This window comes from Seriola lalandi, unplaced genomic scaffold (assembly GCF_002814215.2).
Source record: "Seriola lalandi dorsalis isolate HSWRI2012SDOR001 ecotype SW California unplaced genomic scaffold, Sedor1 jcf7180002054559, whole genome shotgun sequence".
NCBI lineage: Eukaryota > Metazoa > Chordata > Actinopteri > Carangiformes > Carangidae > Seriola > Seriola lalandi.
In genome coordinates this window covers 991,799-1,016,614 of record NW_019525112.1, presented here as the reverse complement: position 1 = coordinate 1,016,614, position 24,816 = coordinate 991,799, and the positions used below count along the sequence as shown (strand labels likewise).

Here is a 24,816-nt window from a genome sequence, read left to right as displayed (position 1 = left end):
ATACTAGAAAACTGTAAAATATAGGACCTTTTGAACACTGTGGTAGCCTATATATTCAGTGGCAGCCAGTGGACATTGTGTAAACTAATTCCTCTGCTTAAGATAAAAAATGAGTCAATAAAATCGAATAGTATTCATTTATAATCCCTGTGGATAAGCTGTCTACATTTGTTTCATTGTACTCCTGGAGTTATACCAGCACTCACTGCATGTAATATGCTAATACTGCCATCTCATGGTTTTAAGTGGAACAACATGTTGTCACAATTCCATACCATAAACTAACGTAGACAGTGGAACATATGTTGTGAATATTAGGGTATATTGTAATGAACAGAAGCCTAAAATTCCTTTTGTATCATTTGACTATGACAAACAATCCGTGCAGTTTCCTTCAGAGAATATGAACATCAATTTGTTTTTGCTGAAAATATATTTGTCAGAGTTGATTTATTTAAGTAGCCTAGTATATCTCAGCCAATCAAATATTTAACCAACAATTTTACACATGAAGATCATTTGCATCAACTGAGCAGGTGCACTCTGACTCGGTGACATCAATTATGCTTCCAATTCTGGAAAAGGAAAAAGCCATTGTAAAATATAAATAGAAGTGCTAAATTTATCCTAATGTTTAAATAAGTTCGATTAAAGTGAAAACTGAATGAGCTTTTAAAAGCTAGTTTGTTTTAATGCTTTGTTCTATGCTCGGGCAGCTGACAGCACACATTACCTTTGCTGAATCAATTGTTTCCACCAGCAGAGTGCTTCATTAGGGATCATTGAACTGCTGTCAGCACCAGCACCACTTAAAAAAACATGCAACGCGATTGCACTTTCCATCGTCATCATGGTTTGGGAAATGGAAACTGCCTATTCAGACATTCTTAGATGTTCATCACTGTTTTGAGACTTGCCCTGGTTGCCTGTTGTCAGTTTTAAGGTCAGTCAAGTATAAAAATATGTCTTTATATGGACATGTTTTTTCGTTTTTTGCAGTTTTTTTTGCATGTTGTGCATCCTTGCATCGAATAATATCATGTCATACAAGAACACAACAGAGGAACAGATTATATGTCTGTATTTATTTTCATCAGAACACAATTTTAATCATTGTAGCAGTAGTTTTCTTAATTCTCGAAAAGATCATGACTTGTGAGACTGTTTTATAAATCATTTCATCAAAGTTGTTTGTAAAAAAATTAAAGAAGTTACTTGAACTAAAGCATCTATAATATTACAATATACTGGTAGTATAATAGTAATCATAATAATCATAATCGCAATGATACTTCTATATGCCTTTGAACCTTTTTCATTTCTATAATAATAAATCTTTCGCTTTCACACACACAGAGCCACAACCTTTTACAATAAGGTTGTGAAGCTGAGGACAATTCTAATGGTTAATTCTCACCACATTCTCTTTTAACATCAATGATTTCAGACGCTCAAAATACAAAAAGAATTAGAGAAGAAGAAGAAAGTAATAGCATGACATCAACTCAAAATACACAAGAAAACCTGGACGAAAAGACATACATTGTTCAGCATACTAGGGAACGTATTTACAACCAAAAAAGGAATGGGCTTCTGCATAGATCCACAGGATAGAGAACGGAACTATTGTGAAAACAGAGAGAGGCTGAGAAGGAGTGACAGAGGGAAATATTTGTGTACATACCACTTGGTGGTGGGTGCACAGGGGGTCGGGGGCAAGAGGCATACATAGTCTATATGTGCAGGGTTAAAACACAAAAAGGTTTTTGTAGGTTGGTGTGTGTTATGCAATGTGACAGGCCATACCCTATGACTGCTACAGACCATTGTCAGGGATCTAGATGGAATCTACTGTATAGGACCCTACACAATTTCTTCTCAGTATAATGCAGTAAAAAAAAATCGACAAACCAAAACACACACACAAAAAAAGTTATCACAGCAGAGTAACTGTTGCGTGCATGCCTGCATTACCAACAAAAGTCAAATTAGAGTTTTACATTAAGTCAAATCTAATTCTATGAATTTTTGGAAGAAATCTTGCACACAAAAATGTCCATCCTTGGTGCAAACATGTCTGTAGGGGAATGAAGGACAACAAATATGCACAGCACACAGTAAGGATGCATTACTGCATGTAAAGCAGACATGGCCTCTGCATGACTTTTGAATGCAGGTTTACTGTATGAATACATGTCCAGCGGTTGGCTCGTGATGGTTGTTCCATCACAGCATGGCCGCTGACATGATAGGCAGAATGAAAACACATGTACGTCTTAAAAGATCCCTTACATGTGCTTGTGGTGAAGGTTGCATGGCACATTTCTATGACACTGACAGACCCTGTTTTTTCCTCCTGTTGCCCTTCGAAAAGCAGCATGTCATATCAGATATGAATTGGGTTTATTTTACTCAATATAAGGTATGCTTTGGCACCAGATTCACATCATTGTCCACTTCATTCACCCTGGCCTTCTCTGCACTGCCTCTGACACCCGTTTTTCCTCATTTCAGACAAGGGTTGGGGAAATATTCTACTAGACAGTTTAGGGAAAACATAGATTTACTCTAGTCTGTTTTGGGTCCTGGGGCGGTGACACAGTGATTACACATTGTACAGTACAATGGTTTCATACTACAGTCCATGCAGCTTTAGGGCTGCAGTGAATAATGGGACAACTAGTGTAGCAGATCCCTGTGGGTGCCACACCTGTCCTGCAGGCACCAAGGTCATGGCAATGCTAATGAGCTCTCCAGAGAACATGGCAATTAGCAACAGACACAAACACACATCTCTGCATGTGCATGTACGCAGACGTACACACACATAGAGTACAACAGCGCACTTTTACCCACAGATCCGTCACCTTTTCTTCCCAAGCTCGGCCTTCCTGATTCCTCTGTATCTGACAGTCCTTGTGTGGTAGGTCCTCAGCAGCAGAAGCAATATAAAAGAATAAAAATATCTCCATCTACTGGTGGCCAATAGTATAGCAGCATTTTTCTGTCACTGAATGCGGTCATCCAAGATGGGCATGGGTGTGCTGTGCTGAATGACAATGAGCAGCTATTTATTTCATGCAAGCAGGAATGGTTAAGTGTAGAGTGGGGCAGGGTCTTAACAGCATAAGTGTCAAAATAAGCCAATATATTGGTTATACAGAAATGGATTGAATAACGATGAATTTTAAATCCTCATATAAGCTGTATAATAAAATTCTTGACATCAGATATTGGATTGGACATCTCGTTTAAGTAATCAACATACTCAGTGTGGAAAAAAAAAAAAATGCATTCAGCAACATCTGTTTATCGTTGAATACCTGATCTCACAGCCTTGTTCATCAAAGAGACACAAAATAAAAACTAGAAACTGAAGAAGAGGTCAGCCCTTAAGGTCACACCATTCCTTTCTGTTCACACGCTGGTCAACATTTAAAAGCTAAACATAAGTATCAGCTGACTTAGATGATTATCAGGTTTTGCCAATAGTGCTTACACAAACAATGACATGCTCCTCTCTCTGGATTTGTTTCTGTTCGAGCTCTCCCACCTCTGTACTTCAGGAGAATGAGCCATGATTTTACCCTTTCTCTGCTAACAATTTGGAGTGTTTGAGTGTGTTTGACTGTGTTGATGACAATGTACTGTATTTCTTAATAAGCCCTTTACTTAATGAGATTAGTTTGATGTTTTGAGGAGAAAAGTACAAGACAGTGGGCATGCTACAGCAGCTGATTCGGGATAAGGTGTGGTGCTTATACAGGTAGTGGGGCAGTCAACAAAAAAGAGTCTGTCATAACGTTACAGAGAGCCTCCACATGCAGTTAATGAGAATAGATTACACAATTTGATTCAAAACAAAGTGAACATTTTTCAACAAATTGTCTCTGTGTTGGTGAGATGTTGAATGTCATTCTACAACTTTTTGTGTGGCCCGGGAGTGGGGGAAAATTGTTATATACCTATTAGTGGGTCAGGGGATTTCCTTTAATGCTACAGCAGGTAGCAGGCTACCTTTCTTAGTGACATGCTGACATTTTATGGTCATCATAATTGATTGGGAATTGCAGTTTACCAGGTATGAAAAGTCCTTAAAGGTAACATCCAGTCAGTATGTTTCCTGGGAATAAAAAAGCCTGAGGTTAAAATTACACCACAAATATATTTTTGGTTCAGGGGAAAACAGTAAATTGAGTTGTTGTTTTCGAGTAGTGGTGATGGGATATAATCACTTATTACTCATGCTGCTGTCACATTTGATTATTAACCTGCAGCAGGAAAAGAACCAAAGCTGTTGAGGCAGAGGGAACAGAGGGATTTTTATGTTGCAGACATTACTTGGACTGGATGGTACCTTTAAAATCTAAAATAACAAAAGTATCTACGTCTGGAGCAATGGTGCTAAATATATTGGTCCAGTGCTAATATTCCAATGTCAGTTAACTTTGCTGACCCATGTGGCTGAAAATCTGAATGGGATTTTGGTTAAATGCCTGAAATAACATCTTTGGTTACAACAAGCTTAAGAAAGTCACATTTTGTTCTGTGAGATAAAATCATCCTATTCATGCTTTTTTTTTTTTTTTTTTTTTTTTTTTTACCATCATGTGAATTAAGACACTTACTGACAAAAGGCTAACTGTTTAAAAACTGAATTACAGGAGGATCTGTTGGAAGAATTTCATTATCCTGTCTTTGTAAATTAAGGTTATTTTAGTTAGTTTACCAACTAACTATAACTAGTACCAATGGGTGATGAACCAAACATTTATACCAAATTAAAGATTCTTTGAGGCTTCTTATTTTGCTCATGTCAATATGTTTAATAAAAGGGATCTAGTAATGTCTTTCCTTCATCTTCATTCAAAACACAGCAGTGTGCAGCGTGATGTTAAAATAATCACTATTTCAGCTTTCGTGATTATCGAGGTAAATATATTTTGATCATATGCCTCAGCCCTGTCATAGTGTTAGCCTGAAGCTTAAAAGATCATAGCCTTGACCATTTTTTCTATTGGTTATATTTGACTGAGATGTGGGAACATTTCAACTAGGGGTCAGATGATCAGACATATTAATTTAATATTTATGATTATTATTATTTATTTGTAATGATTTCAAAACTAAAAGTGAGTGCACCTGAAATGTCCCAAACAATCCTTCAGGAAAACTGTGTGCACATACTCAGCCTTCATTTCATCCTCCAAATATGTTTGGCTAATCTGGGGTCTGTTTAAATTGTCTGCTCGTGTTTCTTCCCACGTCAGTCTTCATTTAATCATTGTCAATAAACATGGTGCTGTGATCGCAATTATTGGTGAAAACCAAAATACGGCCCAATTTGTAATTAAATGGAGGTAACCTTTGCGACTTTGAGTGCAGATGACATTGGAGGAATGCATCCTGTTTGTTTCCTGATGCTTTTCACAGTTTAGCCAGGTGGTAGAGTTTTACTGATGCTAATTACCGAAATGGTTTGATCCTTGTAAAAAAAACAAAAAAAAAACAGTAATAATAGATGAATATTATCTCACAAAACAAACTGAGGAAAAACCATAAACCTGTGTTAAACATAGAGCTTATTATGGACATCAGAACCACATTCAAAACCCAGTTAAGTTTTAATGGGATTGTGCCCAACAAACCAGCACGGCAGAGCTAAGTGACACCCGTTAGGTTGCGGGGGGGGGGGCTCCATAAAAATTTCATCTCTACACCAGTCTGTTAGGTAGACTTTTAGGGTACTTGTCAGCAACACACACACACTCATTCTCTCATACACACATACAAACATGTGTAAAGACATGCATACACATGCCCACACATGCTCACACACATGCTCACACACACACACACACACACACACACACACACACACACACAGTCCTGAAACACAAACCGTCACACACACACTCACACACACACACACACACAGTCCTGAAACACAAACCGTCACACACACACACACACACAAACTTGCAGCTAATTGTTTTTTTTTTTGTTTTTTTTTTTACACATTATCTGTCTTATTTAGAGAACACATTTTCTTCCTGTATGAGAGACCCAGAAACAAACACAAAGGATGAACATTAGAAAGAGAATATGATTGTGTTATTCCATAGTCAGCCAGTGCAACAGAAACCAATAATTGGAAGTGTAAAAAAGCGTAGTGAGAGAAACTCAGCCATGAGGAAGCCGACCTTCCCACTCAACAAAGGCTGTGGCATTGTCCCCTTTTCCTAGCTAAGGGACTGGTTGAGACCCTTAGTATGTCTGTTTGTTTACTTATTTATTTATTTTGATTGATTTGTGTGTCTTTCATCTCAAAGCGTCCCACATTTTCCATTTGCCAGAAAGCGTTGCAGAATGTCCACAGGCACACAGCTCCTGTGCCTGTATTTTTCCACAACGGTTGCCATGGTGAGGGAATCCCCCACCCCAACAACCTCACCTCCTCCTGGCAGCTCTATCACTCCTCATTGGCAGGGCTCTCCTCCAGAGGCGTGATGGCGGGGAGGCCCAGTCCTGTTGCATTGTGGGATGCAGTGAGGCTGGCAACAGTGTGTAGGAGGACGAGGACCAGCAGGCAGAGTTTGAGCCGGCTGTTACACAGTCTGCAGGCTGCTGAGGAGCTGAGGGAGGTACGATGCTGGCATGGCGGGTGAGTTCTTTTCAGGGTCCCCCGGGATCGGTTGTCCACTTTCAAGTCCCACCGCACGTCACAGCACTCTGCATCTGGATCCACACCTGATGGATAGTCCTCCAGCAGCCCTGGGGGTTAGGGTTTGGGGGGGTGGGATGGTGGTGGAGATATAAAAAGTTAGCTCACAGCTCATACATTGTCTTAAAGATGTGGCATGAAACATTTCTTTTTAATAAATCCTATTCTATCTTCCTGTGAAAAAAGAAAAAAAGTAATGCAGCTCATCCAGCTTCCCTGACAAGCACAGCTTTGATAACCTAAAGATAGAAAAGACAATAACAACAACAGTCAGAGAAAATTAATTAAACTTGATTATTCTCAGGTTGAAATTATGGTTGGAAAGTCAAGAGAGCTCAACGCATTGCGAAAGGAAAAACACAAGAAAATAATCAAACACATTCACAAATTTGACAACACCTGCACATAAACACATAAAGAAACACCACAATTCATGAGGAACAAATCAACACAAAAGAACCTTACAGAGAAAACTAAACATCATGAATACACTAATTAGTGAATGGCTAACACTACGGTGGGTGTACAGCTAATATCTCCAATAATATAATATCATGCTATCAGAAAGAGAAACTGAAATAAACGTTGTTAACTCATTTTACAAAACTAATCGTACATCCACACATGCACATCAGTTGTAAGCAAAAGCAATTTCTGCATTTGCTTGTTTCTTATTTATTGGCAACCAGAGCTGAAACAATTATTTGATTCATTGTGTTGTCAACGAGAAATGTAATCAACAATTTTTCATAATCAACTGTTAAAGTAATTTTTAAGGAAACACTTACCGTCTAAAATATTAATATGAACAGTTTTTTCTGTTTAAACTGAGTGTTGCCAGGTTTTGGACTGCTGCTCAAACAAAAATTATGGAAAATTATGAAGGCCATTATCAAAGTGGTAAAAGTAACATCTATATTCTATTCTTCTTCCAAATTGAATTATTGTAATTTAATATTGTCTGTAAAAGTATGCCTACATATACGCTACAGAGGCACTTTTGATGGCGAGAAAGTGTACGAAAACCTTCTTAAAATGTACAGTATTTTTTGTTTTAATGTGAAGATACATGGAAACACAAAGTACACAGTACAGATACACTGTGTGCTGTGCCAAACTGTACTGCCTCAACACAAGGACTGTAATCACAAACAGCAGACTGACACCTTCCAATGACATCATAAGCCAAGGGGATCTGTCACGGCATGTGTGAGGGAGTGAACTTTGAAGACGTCTGTGCCCACTCAGCACACTTTGACTGTCTACAGCTTAACTGGGACAAGAGGAACCGTGTAATTACTGCAAGTTTCTGACAAAATCTGCACTTAGAGTGATCGTGTTTGCACTTACAGACAAAATATGCACATGCACATTGGCCTACGGTATATATACAGTCTGCAGAAGTGACAGACCCCAACCTACAGAACTGAAATAGCTGCTGTCATCTTACTCACTAACAGTATGTATGTAAACACTGGATCAGTCTTGCTGAGTGCATCAGTATGTGTTCTCATAGCAGACTATAGATTAAAGTTGATGTTGTTATGGTTGAACTGGATACCTTAGTCACGACCTTGAATGATAAGATATTCTTCAGCCCATGAAAAGACCAAAATCAATTAATCAATCCTACTAAGTATTCCCAAGCCTGATATAGTTTATTCCTCTGTGCATAGACCTCCATAATTGTTGCGAAACTATTAAAAACACATCACTAAGCTGCACCATTGCGCTGTGTGATATGTTCCTTCATTACATGGAACTGATCAACATTGATCTGTTGACCATTTCAAGTCAATCCCACATACACTGTCCTACTGCCGTTAACACGGAATAGTCCCCAACAAATGAACTATTTATTCCTGTGTGAACAACATTTGCCAAGTGTTACTGAAACTACAGTGCTCACCTGTTTTAGGAAATAATTCCTTAATTACTTTTTAAAAAATGAAAGTTCATATCCATGACCCATTTTTCAAAGATTCCTTTTAAACAAATTGGCTGAGGGCTGAAAACCACAGACAGGCTGGGGAAATAAGAATCTATTGAGAGACTGACAGGCACATTGTTGGTTTTGGCCTCATCATGTGCCTCGTTGTCACATATCACCAGAATTATATTTCCATTTCAGTGAAAACAGTAAGCAAGCACCAGTGAGCAACCTAAATGTTGTGCTTTAAATTTTGTGTGTCATGCTGTACATGCCTGTAACCTGATGCTCAACATGGCCACCAGAGGGCAGCATCAACATGTGATGTAAAATGTGTGCCTTTGTTTTAATTGAATTCTGGGGACAAAAATCTGCTCACGCATTCATATTGTGGGGGATTCAACTCCCATGTATATGCAATGCAAATCTGCTCCAAACAAGGTTAACTGTTTATTTAAGGATTCAGCTTGTGACCTGGGGTGGGAGTAAGCACTTACACTGTGTAGTAGTAAAGTCACTTACAGTGGCCCACAGAGTGTTATATACTGTTCAGTACAGACAGAGTATACAGACTTACTGTGACGGTGCACCATTGTGCAGCTGATTGTTGTGCTGTGCTGTGAGTAATTGTCAGCAGTAAGTTGTGATGGTGTATCACTCTGATACACTGCTGATAAGACAGAACATCCTGTCCAAAGTGTGTCCTACTGAAGTATGACTGTACACTCCCTACATGCTCATTAGGTGTTTGCTCATTGTATAAAATTAATCAGGCCAAGAGCAAGATCTAAAGTACACAGAGTGGGCAAAAGCAGTAGAGGTTAGACAAGCTTATTACTCATAGCTTTGAATCCCAGGATTTGGGGAGGTAAGGCTCTTTTATCCCTCAAACAGTCAACAAAGCACAACTCCTCAGTTCCTACTGGTAGACTCCTAACGTTGCACTAGGCAGCTGCGTGTGGTGTACTGTTGCTAATCTGAAGAAAACAAACACAAATTGTAAAACGATTTTTTTTTTTTTTGTACCTGTGCATATAAAACTGGGGCTGCCTCCGTGAATGAGATCATCATTGTCGGGCAGGATGAAGGGGCACCGCTGCTGCACCTCCAGGCAGTACTGACCACAGGGGATTGGCTTGCTGCAGTGCATCTGGGTGGTCTGGAAGTACTGAGAACACAGCCAGGGCTTATAAACCATCTAGGTGGGAGACAGAAAGGTGAGAGGGGGGGGGGGGGGGAAGGGGGGGGGGGGGGGGGGGGTGACAGAGAGAGGATATTGATGAGTTAAGGAGGGTTTGGAGGATACGCATACACGCATGCACACTCTCACATGTACGTGCATCATCTATGACCTCTAGAGCTATTGATTCACACAGCACTGAGCAGATATCCTGCTGATTCTGATATCTACTGTTTAATGAACGTGGCTGTTGCTGGGCAGTCGTCCCTTTGTCAGTCAAACTCCTCTTCGGAACAGCTGAGCGTTACTGTTTACTCTGCCTGCATTTCTATTGTTTTCAGAAGGATTGTTTTTGTATGCAGTGGTCCTCAAATGGAGGAGTCCAGGACATGTCATTCACTATCACCGCATACAGTATGAGTAACATTTAAAGCACCAGAGGAACTGTAACTCATTTTACAAGCCTTGAAGTCACAATTTATAACAGTAACCCTCATATAAACAAATGAGTGTCACCGCCATAAAATGTCTAGTTACATTAGAAACTTGGCATTGTCGCAACAGTGCAGACACTCCCTTCAGAAAACAATTAAATCAAAGTTAAAGTACTATTGTTTTCTGACGCTTGCAAGGCTTTGTTTACATCAGTAATGTTTTTTAACAAGAATAAAATGCTCCACCAGTATAACAATCAATTATGATCCAGAGAATCAAGCAATAGTTGTCTCAGTGGCAAACACCGAAAGCTAAATGTAGAATTTTCACAAATACATTTCATCTTTTATTTAAGTGACGATCAGGAAAACCTCAACAAAATAGTTTGTGTGTGCCAGAAATGCAAGAAGAAAAAATAGTAAAAACAGTCATGTGTCTGTTTACAGAACACCCAAACAAACCATGGGCTAAGGGGAGTCATCCTCTTTTAATAAAGATGACCAAAGAAGACAGTCAGCAGTGTTAGATGGTAAAACTGAACCCCTGAACTCACACATGCACGCATTTTTTGTAATGTAACCTGTCCCACATCATGTGCAGTAGGCTACACGCATGCATTGAATTCTATCAATTTCTCATGCGCAGGTATGCAATTTAAAACCTGCATGGGAAAGGCGGACTCTGCCATGAACAACTATTATAAAAAGAAAAAAAATTACAGTGAATGGCCACAACTACCGGATTGATTGACAGCTCTTTCAATACAAAATTACTAGTAAATAACAGATCAATTTATTAATGTCGCTGTTAGCTTTGTTCATGTCCGTTATATTTTGAATTCAGTCAAAACTATATTACGTAATGTTGATGTTTGCGTGTAGTAATTTGTTAATCTTTTTCTCACCCATTTTCTCAACTCTACAAGTGCACAAGTGGGGGCAAATGATTTGGTTAGCACCTTATGTTTCTTTTCTCATGTGATAAGGTGGTTGCCTCATTGTGTGGCATTATCACCTGCAGCAATTAGCTATTTCCTGTGAACCTCTCCAGCGACTGAGTGGCAAGTTAGCACCTGCTGTGAGTTAATCATCATGCCTAAAAACAGTGCAACAAACCATAGATCCTATCACCTCTCCATGTAGACATTTGACGTCTGTGTGTGTGTGTGTGTGTGTGTGTGTGTGTGTGTGTGTGTAAAAGGGGAACAAAAAAAGACTATGATGTCCAGTATAAATACAAAAGCTTGCACTGCAAATCATATGAGCTGAACTATGGTAACAGTGGAGAGGACAGGAAAAACAAATAAATACAACACAATCATAATGTTGTGTTTAAATCATCAAACATCTTTGCACATCTTGCAACATTTTTGCACAAACAAGCTGCTGACATTTTCCTCTTGGCCTATTACTCATCCTCTTTTTTTTCTCTCCTTAATGCTTCTCTTGAATATGACCTATATTTGTGTTTCATTTTACACTCTGCACTCTGTACTCTAAATATTCTGTAAATAAGCAAAGGAGAATGCAATATGTGATTGAAATGAGGACAAAAAACTAAATGCAATGCATTATTGTTATGCATGGGTCATGTTTGCAAATTTTTCAGAATTTGAGTGAGGGCAAATTGCCCTAAGTTAAAATATTAACAATCATCCTTACTGTGACAAGAAGCTATTGCCTGTTACTCACCTATCTGTTGTGGTCATAAAGGCCACAGTGACATCTCGTAGTGCAGCATCTGAAATGTATTCTATCGTTGTATATTATGGTATAAATAATGCTTCAAAGTAACATAGTAACATCTGGGTTGCAACACCTGCCACGGATATTGTAGACTCAGATGTACAGACTATTTACATGATTGAACATGTGCACATACAGAGACTGTGCACACATTCATAGATACTGCACAGTAAATTGCTGTGTGCTAATAATTAGATTTCCAGCTGAAGATAAGGTTGGTTCCTGAGGATACACCCCCTTCCACACACACACACACACACACACACACACACACACACACACACACACACACACACACACACTGCCCTTCTCTCTAATCCGCTATCACTATGTAAATGTCACAGATGAAAATGTGGTCACATGACACTCTGTCACATCTTGTACACATTAGAGCTGATATTTCAAAATTACTAACAAACCGTGTACATTTATGCGTGTGTGTGCGTGTGTGTGTCTGTGAACTTGATTGTCAGGCCTGTGTGAGAGGACACTCGTCTTTTCCGGTTTTGCTTGTGCAACACATTTTCCATTTCATGTCCTGCTGTTCTCGGTGTTTAGACAACTGCTCATCCTGTAGCTGTCAGCATGGGGATATAAAGACGAACCGGACCAAACACTGGCTTTTTCCTCTCATTCTGGAAGGTATCACATTACACTAACAATGTCAGTGGTAATGAGTATCAAGTAGTATTTGTCTTGGTATTTATCAGACATTTCCCCTACTCAGCAGAATGACAGAACAACTTGCACCGAGGCTCAGACATAAATGAAGAAAAAAAAAAAAAATCAAAGGCTGAATAATCAATAACAACACAACTGAAGACATTATCTTTAAATGCCACCTACAGCAACATCCTAGCTTTGACTTGAGCCTAGAAAAGGTCTCACCCATCTGTTTCATGTCCTTACATCCTTATTCCATCTGTTTAGTAACAGTTACTTACAAGGACAAAGAACTGCAGTAAGTCAGATCTAGGTGACAAGTTGAACAAAAAATGGCAAGCGCGCCCTGTGAGCCTGGCAGTCAGAATTAACATCTGTCTCAGATGCAACAGATGTCGTGTAAAAACCACAGCTCTTTTTGGCCCTTTGCCACACAGTTGTGTCCTCTTGCACTCAGCGGCAGTTAGTAAAGCCCATTGCTACGGCATACGAGATCTCTACTCCCTCAACCATCAGTCTACTCTAGACCCATGAAGTAATTTATCATCCTACTGTCAAATCTCAGAGAGGGAGAGCAAGGCAGCAAGTGAGAGGGATAGGGAGAGGAGCGTCATGATATAGATAGTGGTAGGATGGGCTTTCTCGCATTTATATAACTTTTTCCTATCTGGTGTGTTCTTGCAACCCCTCAGGGAAAGAGTGAAATACTGCCTTCTCCTCAATTACAGAGTCAGTGAGTTAGAGGTCAGCCAGCTGGCTCTCAAATTTCTGTTCTCCTTTTGCTGTCACTTTTCACTTCCTTTTACATCTCTCATTTGCTTCTGTTGTTTAACTGTAACTCCTGTTATTGTGTTCTCTCCAGCGTTTCCCCTAGGACTTTTCACGCATGTGAAATTTCTTTGGTTATGTGTGCTCACAAAGCGCACCCTGCCGGGAGGTTTCTATATATCTGCCAGCACCAGAAGGGCTCTTGAGGCCTAAGTACATACAGTACATTTTTGCACAATAATCAGCTGGGGAAATGTCTGTCTAGCTTAAATATGAGGTGTCTCACGATTTTGGAAAATACACCTTCCTTGAAAATATTAAAAGTATTATCTATACAATAATTATTGATATTTATTGAAGCAAAAACATATTAGATAATTGCTAGCTAGCTGTCATTCATTCTTCCAATTGTTCATTTTTCCTCCCCCCAGAATGACCTGTTGTATAATCAAACATTTAAATTACATTTTGGATGATAAAAATAACTTGCATTTAAAAAAATTTCTTAAAGGATCAAGAGCACTGTGATGTAAATGTGCCCCATTTTTCATTTTCAAAGAAATACTGGTCTGACTCACTAATAAGTTACAATCATTTCTACTTTGCAGTTTTGTCTATCACTGTAAGGGTTAGGCTTTTAATGTGAAATATCAATGCAGGAAGTATGATCCAAAAAAAAAAGAAAAGAAGAAAGACATGGTGATATTCAACCAACTGGAATTTATCAGTGAGTGAAAACAAGATATGTGATTAAAAGAGAAACTCAGATCATGACACTGATGTACAGATGGGATTAGAAGAATGGGTTAATTTAACAGGTTAACACGAAGGAGCTTTTGAGTTTATATTAGCAGCAAAATGGGAACAGATCAGAATACAAGCAAATATTTTACAAAAATATGATAAAATATCATTCCTCCAGGCATAAATCGTCTTTTGTTTTACCATTCTTCATTTTCTATGCTTGGTTTTCATGTAAAATAGCAGTTAATCAAAGGGTTGGTAGATTCTTGACTTCGCCTGTCCACATGTTTAAGTGTCCCTGAGAAAGACACTGATTCTCAAATTGCTTCCAATGTCTGTATGTGAGGGGAAAAATGATTTTACTTTGGATAAAAGAATGAAGGTATGTAAATGTAATACATGTAAATGAATAGATGTGATGTAAGAGACAGTCTCTATTAACATAAAGAACAAATGTATGGACTTGGTTAGACTAGGCTGAACATTCTCCATCTGCCTTAGATGGCCACAAATCTATTTTCCAAAGCAAATGCTTCAGTTCAGTTGCAATTTACAAAAGCAACAAGGTATTCAGAGGTGGAATGAATGCAAACAAAGTCAATGGAAAGAAGAGAACGGAGATGAATCAATGCAGATGTACTGTGTAAAGAAAGATATCAACCGAAAGGGGAAAGTCTTGAGGAAAATAACAGAAAGCGGATCTCCTAATTAATCTGAATATCAGTCCGTGTGCTCTCACGTGTCACGCACAGTGTTGGTGTTTTTTACCACAGCAGAAATCAGTTGGGGAATTTGATTGTTTGTTGACGAAAGACTAAAAAAACCCCAGTGGACAAAGCGAGATGTAAATTTGCTTTTGAAACCTGAAAATCAATTTAGAAGATTTAGCTGATACTACAATCCAATCTTCAGCTCTACAATGAATCTCATTTTTAAAATCAGAAAATATAATGCCTCAATATTCTGTTAAACCCCACGCCCATTCCTGCTCCCCACTGGTTTGCTTGCCTGCTGGTGATCTACAGAACTGAGACTCAGCTTTCTCCTGGGTTGGATTACTTCATTACAATTAGGCTATTAAAGTTGTAATTGATGGAAGGCCTTACTCTGCCCCGTAGTATTGGTTTTAAGTGGCCCCGGATGGCCCTGCCTTGTCAGTGCCTCGTCTGTAATGCTTTATCTGGACTTGTGGTTGTGGCTAAACTGCTGACAGAGACACAACAGATAACTGCAACTCACTCCTCTTCAACATGCAGTACAGTACAGCAGTGCTACAGAGAGACCCGGACACATTCGCACATGCGTGAGTCTCATGAGCCATCTCGTCAATTAACTACTGCTCCACTGTATTAAAGCTATCCTCTTCTCTTTTATCCTCTTTTCTGCTCTGTTTATTTAAATGATCCATGGCTTAAATAGTGAACCAGGACAAGTGTACAGCACAATAGCCTGCTATTAGCATACTTTCAAGTTGTGTCAGACTGAGGCATGGGATTAAAACAACAGAAGGCAATGATGACAACTGAGTGAACTCTAGTTAAGACTTTAAGGTTTTTACAGATTTGCACAGGGAAAACACAGATTTTCTTTCGGGTCTCTGACTTTTACACTGATTAAAACTGTATCATCCAGACTTTTTTTCTTCATGACCAAAAAAGTCAATGTGTGTCCTGCAGCAAGTGCAGGCAAGTGCTTTAGAGTCAACAAGCACAGTTAAGAAAAAAGAAATGCAAAACACACCAGTTTCTCTTTGAAGAAGAAGAACTAAAAATGGTTCTTCATTACTTATCTGTTTTTTGTCAAGTTTTCGTAAAATATGCTAAATAAAAAGATACATTTTACGACCCTTCCTATACTGAAATGACTTAATTGGATGTACTGTATACTGTCCACTGAGACATAGGCAGCCAGATGTAAAGGGTCAAATAGAGGGTGTTCTTTAGAAGAGCGAGCATGTAAACTTCTCCTTAATCCCTGCAGCAGCAGCAGCAGCAGCAGCAGCAATGCCCCATGAGAGTTCCACAACAAGAGGTTAAAGCAAAGCAAAGGTTACACCAAATATAATCTGAAAGGCAACATTCGCATTCACATACGCAAACAAACAAGTGTGCACGGCTAAACATGTTGGTAGGTCAATGAATGTGATCAAGCGTGAACTCAAACACAAAGGAAAAACAAACGCGTGGTCTGTGCGAGGAAAGCGAACATATTATCAATTCAGAACTATAATGCTAACTTAATTACGCAACATTTAATTAGATATGGTGTATGTGCTTTCCCTTGTGTGTATTGTAAAGAGACTGAATGCATGTGTGTATATTCACTAGCCTGGGGGCAGCACCTGGCAAGCATGCGAACCGTGTCAGCAGCAGTTATACAGGGAAAATGTAACGTAACTAATGATCTAAACAACAAGACAGACATGAAATAAACAGCAGATAAAGCCAAGATGGGTAGAGGAGCTGGTGAGAGCGTAATAGTAAAACAAAAGGACGAGCGAGGCCGCCTTCAGACTGAAGCCACGACACAATACATTGATTGAAACTGAAGTGAAGCAGAAAGAACTCATGCAACTCCCTGAGAGGCACCTATTCAATTACATTCATGTTACATTTGAATGACTGTGTGGACACACAAGGGCTGGTTTCTCAATAATGACCCACAAGCTGTTTGTGGTGGATGCACGACGCTTGCACGTACAGCAAACATGCACAGACACACACACACACACACACACACACACACACTCAATCACAGACATCCAAACACCACCTCATATCTTTTAATATGGGCTGCTCATTTGACAAACAAAAGCCATGCTAATGTAATTACCACACACCAAGGACATAGAGTATTATTATATTGAGTGAGGTTATTAAAAGGGAAAATAAAAACATTCAGACAAATAGAGGGAGGAGGAGAGACGGACGTGTGTGTGTAAAATAGAACAACCTCAGAACACAGGCGGCACAAAGTTCACCAGACTGTAATACTGACATGTTTGACAGGCCATGTTTCAGTGTGGTGTGAGTCTCAGTGAAAAGGAAAAAAAAAACAAGTATTATGAGCATTGAATCGCAAAATAGCAGCAGTACAGGGTTACATGAAAAATGTATGAATGAAAGATACGGTCATGGCAGTGTGTGAATTAATAATGAAAGAGTGAATTTCCTCCGTGCTGGAGGTGTTCACTGCCTGCATGAGTGTGTCAGGTGGTGCTCTGTGCTGCCCTATGAGCCTGTGAGATAGACCGTTTCACGTCCTCCTGTCAGGATGTCATTCAGTCCGGGCCACTTGATAAAATTATCGCCAAGCTTCCATTATGTACACATTCATAAACAGTTTAAATCATGTTCATATACAGCTTTTTTTAAACCATGGAGAGGATTGGAGAGGATTGTAACACTTCCCCAGAGACTAGAGAAGTGATTTTAAAGTGCTGACGTCATCCCAATGGGAAGTCTGTGGGCCACGCAGGAACAGGACAACAGATGCTAAGGGATATCTCATCATACAGGTTATGTCCTATGAGGAGTGAACAGTAGACAGTCCGGGCTAGCAGAAAAGCGTGAAAAAAAGTGTGAACTAAGAAGATTAAGAGTCCAGATCCACACTAGCACTCTGTGAGGCTGTGCAACACAGCGTTTTGTGCTTTGAGCTGAAATCCATTATTAGTGTGCTATCATACTTACATGTAGCAGGTATGATGTTTACCATGTCCACCATCTTAATTTAGGAAGCATCCTCCAGGTCACTATGAATATCTGGACAAATGATGAGCCATCCGGTGGTTGTGAGATATTTGGAGATATTTCAGACCAAGAGGCAAACCAACATTGCCATCTGCAGAGCCATGCTGCTGGTGTGGCAAAAACCTGAATAGAAACACATGGATGCTATACTACTGTATCATCCACAGCTCACAGCTGTACTACATGCAGATTCTACCTACTGTATACAGACAGCTTTGCTTTCAGACTGAGCAGATGAGATTAGAAGAAAAAAACTCCTCTATGAGAATACACAGAGCAGAGCGACAGAGACAGAGGTGGGGGGAGACAATGAGGAATTATGGACATGAGGATGGAGATGAAAGGGGGAGGACATTTTCTACAGGGAGCACATCCATACACACAAAGCGTTTGGCCTAAAACTCATTTTGTTGATTAATCAAGGTTATATGGACGTAATTCATCGACACTGTCATGCTGACACTTACACTGATAATTAATTTGGCAAAGATAATTATCAGCAAGATGAGCCTACTGTGAGTGAGTGATGAATCAACACCCACTGCAGTCACACTGCTGTTAGCTCTAGCAGGCCATGCTTGCATGCATGTGCGTGCACCTGCAGCTCAGTTATCAACTCTCTCTGTCTCTATGGGGTCCCATTTCTCCATTCCCCAAACCATGCAAACCTTTTAAATAATCTAAGTAATCCCAGCAACAGACAACTGTTCACCACAACTGCACAGTATCACAGCAAAATCCCTTTCTCTTCTCAGCACTATCTCTCCTGCTGCTACCCCACCCCCATCCCCCCATCCCACCTCACCCCTACTCGTCGTCTCCCTCTGCAGTGTGTACTGCAGCAGTTGGATGAAAAATGGCCTGGAAGTGGGGGCTGGTGCAAGGTTGCCAGCAGAGACATAACATATATACACGCTCACCTTCAGACACACACTGTGCTTACTCTCTCTCTAGTTTTCCTGTGCTATTTCTCTAGCTTGCTCTCTTTCTGTCTCTTTCACGGCTGAAGCACACACACACACACACACACACACACACACACACGCACACGCACACACAGGCATGTGGAACAAGAGTGAATGAGAGAAAGAGTTAGAGACAGACGAGGAGGGATGGCTGGTGTCGGCGGGGCTTTACAGTATTAATAACTTACAGTTGACAGTAGCTTGTTATCAGAGGGTTTTCCTCCCCTGGGTGCTACTGACCTAGCCAGGCCAGCCATGTCAGACCTTGTGGAGCCTCTTAAAGGGGGATCGCTAGAAACTGAGCCCATGTCTTTACATTGGCCTCTTAAGTTTTTCAGTTAAATACGTTTTTGTTTTAAAAGGCACATAAATCAAATGGTCATAGTGTGTTTCTGTTTAACAGATGTGACATCTACACAGCGTTTAATTGACTTAATGTTAGTAATCCATTTGACAACATGCATACATGTGTAAGAACACACACAAAAGCATTCCTTTAATAACTTCTCTCAGATGTTTTGCTTTTCACATCATAAAAAGGAAATCATTTCATCCATGTTAATCTTTCACAGATGTGAAAGATAAAGTCAAAGAGAAAGGAGAGTGGAATCTTCAAAGGGTGCCACTGAAATTTATCTCTTCATTTTGTTGGGGGAAGGGAATCAAAGCTTTTTCCAAAACAACAGAGGAGGGAATTTTTTTTTTAAATTATAAGCTAATGCAAAGGTAAGATCCATGGAAAGTAGAGAAGAAGGTAGAGAGAAGGGGAAGGAAAAAGCTAATCAGGGTCCACAAGACTCAGAGGTAATTCTGGCTATTCCTCTGCAGCGCTATGAATGATATGTGCAGCAGGTCTAAGTAGAGAGCTAGAGAAAATAAAAACCCTCACCTTATCTAAAAATGAACATACCCTGCTCCTGCTGTTAAATATGCCCATTATAGCACACAGCTCCCATTGGACCTACAGAGTCACACAGACCAGAGAGAGAGGAGGCTGAGTGAAAGACAAACATGCCACCTGCTCTGCCAACCCTGTCACCCAGAAATTAAGTTCATGTACAACAGCAAATATGATCAGGGGGAAGGTAATTGCAATGTTTTCTGTTAACATAATCTGGAAATGTTATTAATTTATGCATTCGACAAGTCAAAGATATGTTGATATTGAATGTATGAGTAAGATGTTCCTAACACATCATATTTTTTCCGCCAAAATATCTGATCTTGCAGTTCAATGTCCGCTGTAGTGACTAAAGCATTGCTAAACTTATGGTAATGTTTAATCCAGCAAAAGTTCACAATGTGTTAATTTAAACAAAACCAGAATATTTCCCTAATCATAACCAATCAACTTGCATAAACCTAACCAGAAACAACACTACAGTGTAGTTCATAAATGTGGCACATAAACACATTTACTCTAAATATAATCCAGCCAGCGATTATGTTAGCCACTGCCGCACAACTGGAGAAACACTGTGAACACAACTTATATTAGAGGGCACAAGTGTGAGTGCTCAAAAGAGCATTAGCCCGTTAGCCGAGTGGTAAACACTAAAAGTTTAAATCCAATGAATTTTATGAACATCAGTGAAAAGGCGTCACAGACTCATAGTTCTTCTTACAGTACATGCGTAACTGCTTGTTAGTTTATTTGTATTCCAGTTTCTACTAGTTAGAGAATCCTCCACACTGTTGCTACAATTCAATGTGACATGTTATGCATGAGCTATGGTCTATAGCTGCGTCCCTATTCAGAGGTGGTCTACGCAGGGCCACCATGAAGGCTATGGAAGATTTCTGCTTCACATCACCAGCTGTGCTCACCCTAACCTTTAAGTCGCCTTTAAGTGTTACTCCTGTCACCTCGCAACCTTGTAAACATGTAACTTGTTTTGACTTGATTTTTTATTGGTTTTTAGCAGTTGTACCATTAACTGTTCAACTGAGCTGAAATCCAATACTTACATTTAAAAGTCTAATTCTTGGGCTCTCTGTTGATGTTGTTTGCTGCTATATTATTTGCATTACCGGCATGCAATGGATCTTGGGATAGGCCCAGGAAAAGAAGGCTGCATTTGAAGGAGCCTTCAAAATGGGACACCCTAGTCACAACGTTGTAACACAATCAGTCTTCAAATGCAGTCTTTGAAGGACGTGGCCACTGAATTGGGACACATCTTATAGGTCCTAAAACCAGCAATAATTTTTTCTTCACCTTTTTTTTTTTTTTTGGTCAACTGGGGGCGGTGAAGACAAGTTGTGAACACAACATTGACATATCATCACCTTTTAAGATGATGTGATGAACTCATTAGCTAAGAGTTGCTTATTTACATATCCATCGGTTACTGCAGTCACTGAGTAACATAATCATTCAACTGGAGTCATGTTTCTAGCCACGTCCAATATAATTCCAACTTTCACTGTCCTTTTACTCCATTTTTGCTCTCTACCAACTCCTGAGGGAAATATCTGGATCTTTAGCTGCTAAATGCTCCACCATGTTCACCAGTTAATTGCCAGCTTTGCCTGTCTGTCTGTCTGTCTGTCTGTCTGTCTGCCTGCCTGCCTGTCTGCCATTTGGTAGTGTTCAGTGGGTTTTTAGAGCTTTTTTTGCTGAAAACTACAGTCCCCCTCAGAGCTCAGTGCACTGCAACTTACCAAATTACTTGCAAATAGACAAAACACAAGCCAACTAAGAAAACATGTGTAATGGAATTGATTTTGTTATATCTGTTATACCTAGCTGGTTAGATTTGTTTATGTGCAGTGTTGTGCATGAACGCTCGTTCATTGAACACGTTCATATTTTTTGTGAATGCTGAACTGAACGAATCAGTTTACAAATGATGAACGTGACTCACGTTTTACGACAGTTTTACGGCATGCCACATGGCGTCTCCATAGATACGGCCCAGCATGGCTGGTGCTAACGGTACAGACGCATCTACTACTGCTGAAGTCAATTTGCTTGAGCATTTGAAGCAGTTTCATGAACAAACAAGTAAAGACGGATTATATTTATATATGGATTTTAAATGTAACTCATGTCTATGATTCTTCAGTGCTATGAAATAATTCATTTTGTTTGGGAGTGGCAAGGATTTGGGGCTGATGATGGATGGGTAGAAGGGGGTTCTATTGAAAAGGAAAAGCGGGCTATTTATTTAAAAAAATAATTAACTATGAACGTGAATTAGTTCATTTTCATCTGTATGAACTTTGAAACTAGTTTTTTTAAAGTGTGAACTGGCACAACACTGGTTATGTGTACCTGAAGTCAATTCTTAACTCTGCGATAAAACTACCTTAATAACGACAATGAAAGAAAATTTCCATAACCTGATGACTAATTTACCATAGACAGTCACTCTATCAGGCTACATCAACAGGATTGCATAGCTGACACATGTAGGGCCAAGACAAGGGGAAAAAACACACACACACATTATTGGAAATGTGAAAATAAGCAGATGTCAAAATCAACATCTGTGATTTGGTTTGGATATCTAAACTTGGATAAACAGCACTGTGAAATCTGTTGTAAAATATGCAGTCGATGGCCAATGAAGACAGGAACTATTTGAAAAGGTAATGTCTCATCCCATTATCCCATTAGATAATGGGATGAGACAGATAATGAAAGAGACAGTAAGTCTGCAGTCCCACAATGCTAGCACTAGCATCCAAGCTCACAAACAAGTCTCTTGTGGTAAAATTAGTCCAAACAGCAGCACCTGCTCCTGTCTGACTCAACCACTACTGAGTCTTTAATAGGAACCAGACCGGTAACTGATTTTTTCATTTTATAAGTGACATTCTTCAAATTTCTGTATTCTTATTTTAAAACTATATAACATGTTGATCTTCTCTGTGATTTAAAAGCCTTTTTCTTGTTGCCTTGTTAAGGTGCAAATTTTACACCAAGTTATTGATTCAAAATTAAATGATAGTTCAGAGCCATAACAAACCTTTATGTTATTTATTTAGGATTCAATCCTAAAATGAATATACCCTACTGAACTTCAAATTAAAAGGTACCCTGTGTAGGTAAACAAACAGTTTACCGTATGTTTATATTCAAGGTTACTCAGCAAAACACAATGTGTATAACAAACACGTTGAATGTGTTTCCTTCCTCATTAAAGATAATAAATGTAGATATCCATAATTGCCAACATCGATTAAATTATAAAAAAATATATGTATTATTTTAATTTTATTAACCAAATTGCCCCATTAAATGTTTCTACTAAAAATGCTAAATACGGGGGATTGGAATAAAGAGTAGGCCATGACATTTTTTAAAGCATTTTAGTCAATATGTTTAAAGAATTGGAACATACAGTACTGCATACTACAAAGATACAAAATTGTTCATAATTTAAATAACTTTCATGGATAAAAATAAGGTGAAGTCTACATGGAGCCTGGAACATGTGAGATACTAAAACACATGTCTGTGAAAATCCTTACTGGACACACAAGTACATACAATCACACTACATGCAGGCACATGTAGACGCCCAGTCTCTCGGCACACAGTAGAAAATCAGCACTACACACTGTTTAATTATCAGATAAGGAGCCACCAGAGCTGAGGAGGTATTGATAATGGACGTCTTGTCTGGGCTGGTCCAGTGTGAACCCAATACCAGCTGCTAAATTACATTACACATAAACACACACCCACACTGTGCTGAGGCCAACTCCGCTGACAAGAGGTTTGACTCTCTCAGAGTATCCAACCCTTGGACACCAAATTACCAATTTATCAGGTGATTATGTAGAATCAAATGCAATCCTATACAATTATTCTGTAACAATTTTCTGTTTCTGTAAAAGCTCATAATGTTCAGTATTTGTTGATACTGTGTCAGAGGGGTGTGAGCAGTCATTTTTCAGGTCATGGCTGATGGTGGTGGTATTGAATGTATTGAACTGCATTATAGTAAAAGGTGTTTTCTGCAGATGCCACTTTCTTCATTAAACACAAGCTAGACTATGGTTTATTAACTTATTTTTGTTCTTCTAAATATGGTTGAATGTTATAATCAAAACACAGCAGTGGAGGTAAAACTGCATACATTTACAAATTTGGAGATAAATTTAGCTGCTTGTGTCCTCAGACTTGGCTGGAGGTGACAAAAACGATGAATTAAACAGTGATTCTATAAAAAATTAACAAATTAAATGGTGAAATGAATAAATGTTGATTCAGATTAAATGCAATTAAATTAAATAGTGGAAGTGTTAGAACCAATTACCCAAATTACATGATTTCACAGTGTTAAAATGAAATTGTCAGCGAATCATTTTATGATTATATTTGATCAGCCTGACATTTAATTTATCAATGAGAAATTTACAGCAATTGATTTAGTGCAAGTTAACCACTGATTCTTTAAACTAATTGCTGCACTTAATTTGACGTGTCTTTCAGCAACATATCACATGATTCAATCAGTTCAACTGTGCGTCAATCAAGGGACATCTTACCGCCCATCAGTGTGATGTATCCATGGATTTGATAATGAAGATATTTTGCCATTGAAGGTTTTATGACAGTGAGATGGTGCACATGCAGGTTTCCATGTCTACATGCAGGGGCATAAATGGTGATGGTCCCTAATTGACACTATGAAAAGTCTCAACCTTTAACCTTTATCATCTTTGTTGCTAGCTACATGGCAAACCCCGCAGACAAACACGTGAAGTGTAATTCATTGAATATGTTACGTACATACACTAAATGGTGTTGTGTTAGCATTAAAACATCGATAAATGCTTTATCAAATCCAACATATTCATTTGCTATATTTGGCAGGACAGACAGGGTTAATAATGTGACCTTAAAAGCAGCTTGTAATTAAAGGTGTTACTGATTGCAAAAATCAAATTAACCAT

The 24,816-nt window shown here is 39.1% G+C and overlaps 1 protein-coding gene across 1 annotated transcript in view; it reads right to left on the bottom strand.

Moving 5' to 3' along the window:
- Positions 1–1,066: 1,066 nt before the first annotated feature.
- The window catches only part of nalf1b (NALCN channel auxiliary factor 1b), a 77,296-nt gene continuing 53,546 nt past the window's right edge, over positions 1,067–24,816 (bottom strand). The window contains exons 2-3 of the mRNA XM_023415961.2: positions 9,681–9,852; positions 1,067–6,774 (exon numbers count right to left, since the gene is read on the bottom strand). Coding sequence (XP_023271729.1) covers positions 6,473–6,774; positions 9,681–9,852 — 474 coding nt within the window. The 3' untranslated portion in view covers positions 1,067–6,472. The remainder of the gene's footprint in view (positions 6,775–9,680; positions 9,853–24,816) is intronic.